The following is a 10,616-nucleotide window of genomic DNA, read 5'->3' on the forward strand; positions in this document are numbered from 1 at the left end:
ACCCCCCTAAAGAGTTTTATTAGCCTACCTTAAGACCTTACCTGAGCAGGTCTTATCGCTTGTAAAATAGCCATAGGAACTTGCTGTGCATGTGCATGTACAATAGGAACACTGTCACCCTCCGGAATCAAAATGAAGAAGAGCTGGTACCTACAGACAGTCATCTTCAAGACAAACAATAATGACATATGTCTGGAGGATGAAAGTGGTAGTGTTATGGTGTAATGGTGCGTGTGTGTGTGTGTGTGTGTGTGTATGTGTGTTTGGGGGGTATTGTGAGTGTGACATAGCCTGATTACCATCGACTTTCAAAGGCTCTGCGAGACTTTAGTCTGACCAACAGCCTGTGCGAAAACGGTTTCTTGCAAGCGCTGGTTGACCGCCTCCTTTCAGTGCCTCGATTTGCTACTGGTAGATGTCAGAAAGCGGTTTGCCGAGTTTAAACCAATAACAACACTCTTTCCTCTGCCTTGAACACGCCTCTACCCAGAGCCGTTGGAGCTGCTCAAAGTTGATTGGTTCTCGACCAAAGGGGGCAGTTCCGCAGATTTCGGGAACTCAGAAATCCTTCTCAATGAGCAGTTGACCAGACCAGCAGCAAAAGCCTGAAGGCGTTGCGTCACTGGGAGGGCGTGCCAGGCTAAGTGTGACAAGAAATAGAAGTCAAGTGCATTGAGCTTACAGGGCCAGGGTCAAATCTGCCACCCGTACTACAACAACCTCAAGAATGACTGCAAATGTGTTGAATCTTCACCGGGTTTAAGAGTCAGAACGTACTGTATGTTTTTTCCGTGAAATTTGTTCACAATATAAAAGTGTAGACTTAATACAGTACTGTCGAATTAAGCGAAATCGTGAAATTCAATAACATTTTAGGCCGTATGTGTGTTTATCGTGGATCAATATAGCATCGACCGCAAAGCGACTGGTTTAGCCTTGCAGGGTCACGTATATCCCAAAGGACCTAAATTTGATGGATACATTAGTTAAACCAGATGCACAGATACTGTAGATTTACACACATATTTCTATAGATTGTATTATCCTTGGTGGACCCGATATGAGAGGAGAGTGAGATGGAGAGATCAGCTTGGGCTGCAGACTGTGGACACTGGTAAAGGCATTCTGAATGACAAGTGTGAGGCTCATAAATAGCCAGGAAAGCTGAAGCAGGCCAGAATCCCCTGCAGATTTAATCCAGTTCAGTCATTCTGTCCATACAAAAAGAATGTCCTGGCTTCAGTAAAGATGGATTGATGGGTCACTCCTGTGCTGTCCTCTCCATGCATTATTAAAGGTTCAGTCTGTGATTATGGGAAAATTCTGCCTGAGGGGAATTAGGAGGATGGCCTTTTGGCCCTTATTGTTATAGGACAGTGAAGAGGTGGACAGGAAACAAGTGGGAGAGAGAGATGGGGATCGAGACATGACCGCAGGCCCCGAGGGCACTCAGACCCGTACATGGTACTGTACGAGTGCTGTAGCCTGCTACGCCACAGTGCCCCCATTCAGAGAGTTCTGATGATGAGAGATGCCCTCAGGGGCTGTGTGGAGAGGGCGTGTCTGGACGCTGCTACTGGGTGGTGGAGCAGAGACATAATGGTCAGCCCTGGAATCAGGACCTCAGCAGCTTCAGCTCCTCTTTCTGGCACAACGGGAAATAAACGAATCCCTCTGGTGCACAACTCCAGAAAATAAGTGTGTACGAATCACAGGACAGGAACTTTGGCCTTCTACAGCATCTCTGACACAATGACCCTCCTGTCCAGACCACGTTCATGCACACAATCTACCCTGGGTTAGGTGAAGGATCAGCAGTGAAGCTCTTGTGTTCTCACTTGGGTATTGGTCTGATATGAGCCAGGCCAGGAGTCTGCTGCTTTGGGAACTGGGGTCAGTCCTCACAAATACATAGAGGAATATGAAGAGTAAATAGTGTAGTCTAAAAAAAGGAAAGTAGGGCATTGTACCTTTATACTGTATATATATTTCTAAAAAAAGTATTGAAAGTTTGCCTGAAGTTTGCTATCCACTATTACTACAAAATAGTGTTACTCTTTGCACCCACATAATGGTTTGTTTATAACGTTCTTGAATTTGCACATATTAGTTCTCTACACTGATAGGCTACAGACCAAGAAAACAAAAAACGTCTTTCTTCAGATGGTCCTGTCTGTCTTAGCTTAAATAAAAGGTTTGTTTACCATAGTGTGTCCTATTTTAATTGAGTTTCTTGAGTTTCCCCTTGGAGGTCAATAAAGTATCTATCTATCTATCTATCTAATCCTGCTTTATATTCAACATCCTCTGCCTTCCTTGGAAACACCTACGCACATCTAATTGAGCAAATCAAGATGTGAGCTACTTTCAAAACAGTCAAAACCCTCATGCATTTACACTGTAGCACAAAGCACCCCATGGCAGATGGCAGATGGCTGTTATGCATTATGTAACAAGCCACCACAATTTTGTATTGCACACCTTCTCTGGTGTGTATGCCAGTGCTCCACCTGTTCTGTCTAAGCAGCATATCCGACCAAATGTGTGCTCAATCACGCCCCTCGTCTGTATGAGTGCCTCTCATTTGTGTTTTATACATCCTCCCTTCCTTCCTTGGTCCTCGTCCTCACTGATCTACATAAAGAATGATGGGGTGGCAACAATGGGATAGTCTATCCAGCGTCAGTTATAGATTAGTGGGAACGAGCTTAGAGGACCGAGCATCGAGGATCGAGGCGGGATGTTGAGCGGCACCCTATGTGTGTGTACACAGTCGCATTTTTGTCGTGCTGCAGTTGTGAGGTTAATTTGAGTCTTTAACTGTTGTTTGTCAATATTTACCATAGAGACGCATGGAGGCACAGCTTGCATATAACTAATGACTTCATTCACAGTAATAAGCACAGAACGATGGCAGCAGCAGGTACACTACAGCTGTATAACCAATCAGCATAGGATCCCACTGTAATGGCATTACTAATAACTAACTCCTACAGCCCTCACCATAGCGACACCATTGGGTTACTCTATAAAGACATAAACAAATATACAAAAAATGTGTTGTTATTCTAGACACATTTGTCAATATCCTTACATGAAGAACAGATCATAATCTGTGACAAATTTATTCAGAAAACAATGAAATTCCAAAATGTTCACATACCTTTAGGCACTGCAATAGCACACACAATTACAAGAAAATACCTGACATACATTTACGTTGTTCCTTGCTAAATCTAAAATCAATTTCGAAAACACAAAAGATCATTGATTTAACAGTAATACAACATGAAACGATGAAGGTCTTTGAAGGCGGAGATCATCATGCATGCATGTGCATTCTATGGGTAGATATCCTATAGTTGAGCATTGACGCACATGACGTGTTGCTATGGAGTGTGCTTTCCAAAAGCATAGTTGCTAATAGCAACTACAGTACCTTGGTAGTGTTACTGCCAAATGTGAGCCTGTAGATTTTGAGTTGCACAACTTGCACCTGCACAAACACTTAGGCCTAAGCTTCACATTGTCACATACAGTATCACATTTTTAATTTTGGAAAATGAAAAAAATAACAGCAAATTTGTTACTCTTAATGAAATGTCACCAAAATACGACCAATATCAACACCATTTCTATAGGCTACTGTCTACATGTGACACACTTTGGCAGTGACATTCTTACCGATGATGCATCGCCATTAGCAACCATGGTGTTTTGAGAAACGGACCCCAGCCCGAAACTGACAAATCACTTTACTTCAGACACCATTAGATAAAATATACAAGTCTTCTTCTGAAAGGATTCTGGATCCCTTTACTTATAAAACAAATACATTGTAATAAAAATATAACTGAAATAAATAATATAATCGTTGTATCTGTATTGTATCTATAGCATGGTTATCCTATATTTGGCTTGCCTTTTTAATGCCATAATTATATGATCTTGTGCTTTAGATGAGGTAAGAATGATATTTCAAGAATTTGTCTGTGTGCGTTATCCCAAAACCCTGCATCCACCAGTAATAAACAAGTGGCTTTCTGCATTGCAGAAGTTACTTCACAATAGCACAGAAGTACGTACAGTACACAAAATATGCAGCAGTAAATATGGGTCATTCCACGCCAAATCAACCAGAGTCCACGCACTTGCGTCTCAAAAAAATCTGAAAATGCGTGCCTATGTTACCCAGGAGACACTATGTAAAATGTTTTTGTGCTAAGATCAATACTTTTCAAGTAACAGCCAGTTTTACTGGGGGAGGGGGTGTCAAATTTGTTCAGCCTCTTTTTTTGTCAAAGTTCACAAGTCCATTGCTCAAGAACTAAAATATGTAGGAGGCTCAAATTTTGCAGGCTGGTGCATAAATAGGAATAGTATGCAGTAAAATCACCACGAGTTGACTGGATGATCCTGCATGGTCATAGCAGTCCCTCAAAGTTGATAAAAATGTTATTGGAGTTCTTGGCTGGGCTCTGTTTAGGCTTACAGAAGACATATTTTTACTCAACATAGGCTCTTGATTTTTTTTTCTCTTATTGAGATCAGTAGAAACACTCTCAGAAAAAGCAATGAAGAGAAAATAAAATCCATCAGGGACTAAACAGCAGACCTCACAAGTTTGAAAAATAATTTTGGATCTCATATTCAGAGCACCCTAACACCTATGCACCAGCCTGCAAAATTTGAGCCTCCTACAGATTCTAGTTCTTGAGCAATGAGCTTGTGAACTTTGACAAAAAAAAGAGGCAGAACAAATTTGATACCCCCCTCCCCCCGTAAAACTGGCTGTTACTTGAAAAGTATTGACCTTAGCACAAAAACATTTTACAGAGTGTCTCCTAGGTAACATAGGCACACATGGTATTTTTTCCAGATTTTTTTGAGACGCAAGTGCGTGGACTCTGGTTGATTTGGCGTGGAATGACCCATATGCAAAATGAGTAATGTCCGCAACACTGCTTGAAGCTCACGCATTTAAAGTTTTCTAAAAAAAGGATTGGCAATGTTTTGACCCTGCTGGGAATTCTTCAGGCAAAAAAAAAAAATGCAGCGTCAGAGCAACACTGTCATAGCAACATCATTGACAGCAAAAGTCGAAATCAACATGATTTTCTTTGAAATTGGTCATTGTGATGCACCAGGGGTTTTGAAAGAAATGAGCACTGCAAGTAATAAACACCCCCATCTCCTTCACTGAGATTAGCGCATGAAGGAACGCCTCAGCCTCACTGAGCATATAGGGCTTCAGAACAGCAGGAAAAGCAGACCATTCCACCCCCATTACTCTTGATGCAGTATTATTAAAGTCCGGTCCCTTTCACCAATGACATCTGCTCTATTAGCAGGGGCGCGGAGCAGTCTTAGATCTGCTCTTGAATCTCAGGGCTTTGAGCTCGGCCCTGAAGCTGTGGTTGAGCCAGCAGTAGATGAACGGGTTGTAGCAGGTGCTGCTGGTGGCGAACCAGTGGAAGGAGAAGTAGATGACGTTGTTGGCCTGGATGACCTTGCTGGAGAGCAGCACCACGTAGCAGTTGAGGGGGAACCAGCAGACGGCGAAGACGGCCACCACCAGCACCAGCATCTTGACCGTCATGCGCTTGCGCCGGCGGTGGGCCACGGACTGGGCCAGCGTCACGTCGCCGATGGTGTTGTGCACCCACACCTTCTTGGCGATGATGACGTACGCCACGGAGATGATGGACAGCGGAAGGACGTAGAGCAGCACGAAGGTGGCCAGGTCCAGATACTTCCAGAAGAGGTCGGACGGGGCGGGGAAACTGGGAAAGCAGATGACGCGTACTTCACTGGTGAGAGAGAGAGAGAGAGAGAGAGAGAGAGAAGATAATATTCTGAATGTATTCAGTAACCTCTAAATCATGTGTAAAAACCATGTGTAAACATGAAACATGATCCAATCCACAGGGATACAGTGAAGTCACCTACAGTACATGACAAGAAGTGGAACAGACAGATGATACCGATAAACAGTACAGCAAGTAAGGAGGACAGAAAGGAAAAAGAAAAAGACACAAATGGATGTCTGACACAAAATGTCCGATGACATTTTATCAGTCCAGTGATTTCAGTATCATGTCTCCTCTCAATGGTAAACATTTACTTCTTTCATTCGTAAATCTAAATGTTGACTATTCTGCTTATTCTCAGGCCCTTTTGAATGTGGAATCTGATTATCTTTTATTAAGTCCCAGAGAGGAATCCTTCCCTGAGCTCACATTTATATAGACAAAAGGAATTAAAAGCAAACCACCGTGAACAGAGACACTGTGAACAATTACCTCAGCTTGGCATTCGGAGTCATTCCATATTCAAAGCGCAGCAGTGTCTGATAGATTGCATGTGGCAGGGAGAAGATGGAAGCCATTACCCAGATCACCGCAATCCACACCAGACCTTTCTCACGAGACATCCGCTGCTTCATAGGATGCATGATCAGCTGGTCCAACACACAGAGAGAAAGAGAGAGAGAGAGAGAGAGAGAGAGAGAGAGAGAGATTAGAGGCATTGCCTGATATTCATATATTCATTGGCTACGGTACAGTGGTTACCTTTTAATTGATTCCTTCAGAATATTTTTATCAGGTCCCAGAGGTTTAATTATAAGATGACATTTTCAGTAATCGTCTACTGCATATCAAGACTAACAGACTATAGATTAAACCTGATCAGCTGGGAATATGTCAAATTGATTCTGATATGTTGGCTTTGACAGTTTGTTTGCAGACATTACAGTACGTTCAAAATATACTGTAGACATTATCAATACAGTCATATTAACAAGTGTCCCTGGAACAGACTGCTGTGCATTATAGAGATAGTATCTGTTTTTTTGTCTGACTTTCATTATTCAACTACAATATCAACAGAGCGTTTGCAATTTCATTTAGTTTTTGCCCACTGTCTACAAACTAAAAACAAATGCTTAGACCAAAAAGCTTCAGTAGGCTTCTTGTAGTGTACCTTGAACACTGTACAACCACAGCTTACAGTAATCACATTTTCTGCTTTGCACATTGTTTGCAATTCTGCGACAAACTTGTTGCGAAAAACTCCACACAACAATTTCTTACATTAGACACATTGTTCAAAAGTGAAATCTTCTGTTATCATTGGGAAAGCAAACATTGGAAAGGGGCATGCAGAGGCAGTAAGTGGGGCCAGTTTAAGGGTGGATATGGCACATAAGGTGACATGTTCCCTGTTGCCTAGCCATCACCTACGATGACTTGTGGCCAGATCTGAACAGAAGGCAGGACCCAATTTTTTTATAAAACCTTCTGTTGCAGAAACTGTCAGTTGATAAGAAATTCTACATTTGAGTTCCACAGAAGACTGAGTCTGAGAAAAATGACAACAAAAACAAAAACACAATGACTGCTGATTGTTGAGTTTTGACATAATTACATAATAACAGTGCATAAGCAATACAGTAGGTACAGTTACACCCCTGAACTTAAATGCATTAAACATTTACCAAACAGTTTCAGAAGAGCAGCAAATAATTTTGTTGCAAACAGAGGTTTCAAATGCAGCTATTTACCAGGCTCTAGTACCGGTACTGGAACTAAAGACAATAACACAAAGGAGGCCAATCACTTCCTTACTGTCTGGCTGTGAATACCACAAACCAGACTAAACTAGAAAAGCACTCAGAGAGCACAAACCTCCACCAAGCAAAAACATAACCCCCTCCTGGATTCATATGGTGATACAGATCACTCCCAAAATCATTAATCGTTTCTTCCTTGGGTCATTTCAGACCTTCCCTGAAAATTTAATCGAAATCCATCCATAACATTTTGAGTTATCTTGTGAACAAACAAACAAACAGACAGGCAGACAGACAGACAAACAAACAAACCCTGATGAAAACATAACTTCCTTGGTGGAGGTAATCAATTCTTTATTCTGAAAGAATATCCCCAGGTTACCTGATGTCTGTCCACAGCAATGGCTCCCAGGGTCAGAGCAGACACATGCACAGAGCAATACTGCGCAAAGCGACTGATGTGGCACATCGCCCTGCCAAAAACCCAGGTGCTGTGGACGAACCGCACCTGCAGAATCAAAGCAAGCATTAATCTGTTTGCACGTATTCATAGCCATATAGTGGCAGCATACAGCACTTTGTGCTTTTATCTCAGAGAGACTGGAAATTCAGTGGAGGTTCCAAGTGAGCTGAGGTGATCCCAAAAGGTGATGTTAATGACGTTACAGTTTTTTTTTTTTTCTTCAGCGTTGCCGGTGTTCTGTCAACGGAACAGAACACCTGCAACCTAGTCGAGTGGAGCTGATACCATGCAGTGGATACCAAGCCACAAGTGTGCTCCACGTGGCTCTAACTGCTGGCATCAGTAGTGATGGCAATGACTCCAATCAAAGCCACTTGAACTCAAATCTACTTCAGATTATGAAAGTCAAACTAATCAAGTGCTATATTGCTTTCTGAAACAAACTGACAATTTAACAAGACACAAACACACAGAGAGAGAGAGAGAGAGAGAGAGGTTGGCAGTGTTAATTAACTGCGGCTTGCTGATTACTTGGATATGCATGTAGACCTCTATTTTACATAGCTATTATATACACAGAGCAAAACAAGAATAGGGCTAATTACAGAAAACAATCTTGCAGAATTGACATCATCTCTTGACATTTACTGCGAGCTTTGGGGCTTTGGTAACCCACACAGTGCTCATTACCCTCTCTCTTTGCAGAGTCTGGCCTAGATCCATTGGCAAATGTTTATTTCCTGGTTTGTGGACGCTTGTCTGAAGCTTGAATTCATAGCAGTTCAATCACTAACGTTTGGTAATGACAAACATGTATGATAACCACGGGGGACACAATGATAACGGTAGGCTTGAAACTTAAATGCAATCGCTCTTGTCTTGCTTTAGAAAGGCCGGGTCAATATGTGATTGCTGTTGACATTACATGTTTAGTCAATGTGAACATACAGCATTTCACAAAACAGGCTAATGTACTCCATTAATGACCCTCATCAACAATAGTGGTCCTTGGGATTTGCAAGCCATACAAGGCCACAAGAGGTATAAGTAAATATTTTGTGGAGATGTTCCCAAAAGGGATTCTAAAGTTTGTCTTTGTCATCACGTTCAAATATTGTGTCAATTAGTCCCTTTTTCTATTATGCAAATACAGTTGGTGTATCATGGCAACTTGGTGAGAATCTATTATATTTTGAACATTGTAATTACAGTACCTAAGGCTGACAGTGATCAAAAACGTATTTGAAGTAGCTTCATGCAAGGCTAGTGTGTTAGATATGTACATTTAAAAAACGAGGAGTTTCAGTCTTCATTTATTATGATGTGTTATAGCCTTCATATAGCTATGCCATTTCGTTTTCTTTTTTTCTGGTATCAGAAAGACTGTGGAAAAAATAAATGCAACAGTAAGAACCTAGACTAGACATATTTCACTGAGCTAACTTGTCATTTTTTTATTGAAATAAACACCTTGTGTACTGTTTTCTTCTCCAAATAGACAGTAGCCTACACTTTCTAGATCCATACTTACAAATAGCAACACATACAGACATGATCATCCCTATGAATAATGAATGACTGCTGATTTAACAATTGGGCAAAGGAATTTCAGACAGGTGTATCAGGGATTCAGACGTATGCAAGGAATCTCTACTCTGTGAGTAGATTATTTGTTTTCCTTTTGCAAAGAAGGTGTTAATGAAGACCAAGTGAATCTCAGTTTCAGCAGGTCAAAACAATCGAAAACTGTGTATTATTAACAAATTGCCAATATTAATTAATATAGTTTTCATTGACATCGTGCACAAATCGATGGATTTATTAGCCAGTAAGTGCATGACATATAGCTATCTTGTGTTATATGAGAACATTACACATTAAATTAGCTTTAATTCGACTTAGTACTTCACCCATCGTTCAAATTCGGCGCCGTCAGTAGGCGCGAGTAAAAGTATCTTGACTTACCAGAGTAAACGGAGTGTTCAGAAGGGTGATCATCAAATCGGCAATTGCCAAGTTCATTATGAACAAACTGGTGACCGAGTGCATCCTTTTGTTTTTGATGACAACATGACAAACCACGCTATTTCCGAAGAGGGATATAACGATAATCACCGAGTAGGCAACGATTAGGAGAGCTTTCATAGTCGGACTCTCGGACTCGGTTTCATCCTTTGCACCAGTGTCGTACTCATGTAGAGAAAAATTCCAGAACGTTGAGTGGTTTAGAATAACGTAAATTTGAGAAAAATATCCCGATGAATTATTTATAAAATCCATTTTCCAAAGTTAAGAAGAGCTCCACTAGCCTAGTAAGCCTTTGAGCAGCAGGGCAGTTCAACAACTGACAGGATGTCTGAAAATTGAAAACCACATTTGTGCGGCAATGTGTTGTCCACCAAAACCACTAGCGTAGCCAGAATTTACAAAGTGGGTGGGCACAGAGAAAATCAGGTGGGCCATGCCCATAACACAGCTGTTACCAAAACTAGACGTACCGCAAAGCAGCACAAAGTATGACCGCCGCTCAATCCTGCACATTCGCTCCGCAAAAATGAATCACGCGCTTGTCACTTGTTT

The 10,616-nt window shown here is 41.5% G+C and overlaps 1 protein-coding gene across 1 annotated transcript; it reads right to left on the reverse strand.

Moving 5' to 3' along the window:
• Window positions 1-5,344: 5,344 nt before the first annotated feature.
• On the reverse strand, window positions 5,345-10,404 carry gpr83 (G protein-coupled receptor 83). The gene is made up of 4 exons (XM_062537465.1): window positions 10,002-10,404; window positions 7,956-8,081; window positions 6,303-6,460; window positions 5,345-5,810 (listed from the first exon to the last, which is right to left on the reverse strand). The coding sequence occupies exons 1-4, from the start codon at window positions 10,314-10,316 to the stop codon at window positions 5,345-5,347; spliced, it is 1,065 nt and encodes a 354-aa protein (XP_062393449.1). The 5' UTR covers window positions 10,317-10,404.
• Between the last annotated feature and the right edge of the window lie 212 nt (window positions 10,405-10,616).

Source organism: Sardina pilchardus, chromosome 5, assembly GCF_963854185.1.
Source record: "Sardina pilchardus chromosome 5, fSarPil1.1, whole genome shotgun sequence".
NCBI classification, from domain to species: Eukaryota; Metazoa; Chordata; class Actinopteri; order Clupeiformes; family Clupeidae; genus Sardina; species Sardina pilchardus.

Excerpts from the sequence above, each read along its gene's own strand:
- gpr83 (XM_062537465.1), bottom strand. The coding sequence starts at position 10,316 with ATGGATTTTATAAATAATTCATCGGGATATTTTTCTCAAATTTACGTT. Across the intron at positions 8,082-10,001 it reads TGAACACTCCGTTTACTCTG|GTGCGGTTCGTCCACAGCAC; the intron begins GTAAGTCAAGAT and ends TTGATTCTGCAG. Across the intron at positions 5,811-6,302 it reads ACTCCGAATGCCAAGCTGAG|TGAAGTACGCGTCATCTGCT; the intron begins GTAATTGTTCAC and ends CTCTCTCACCAG.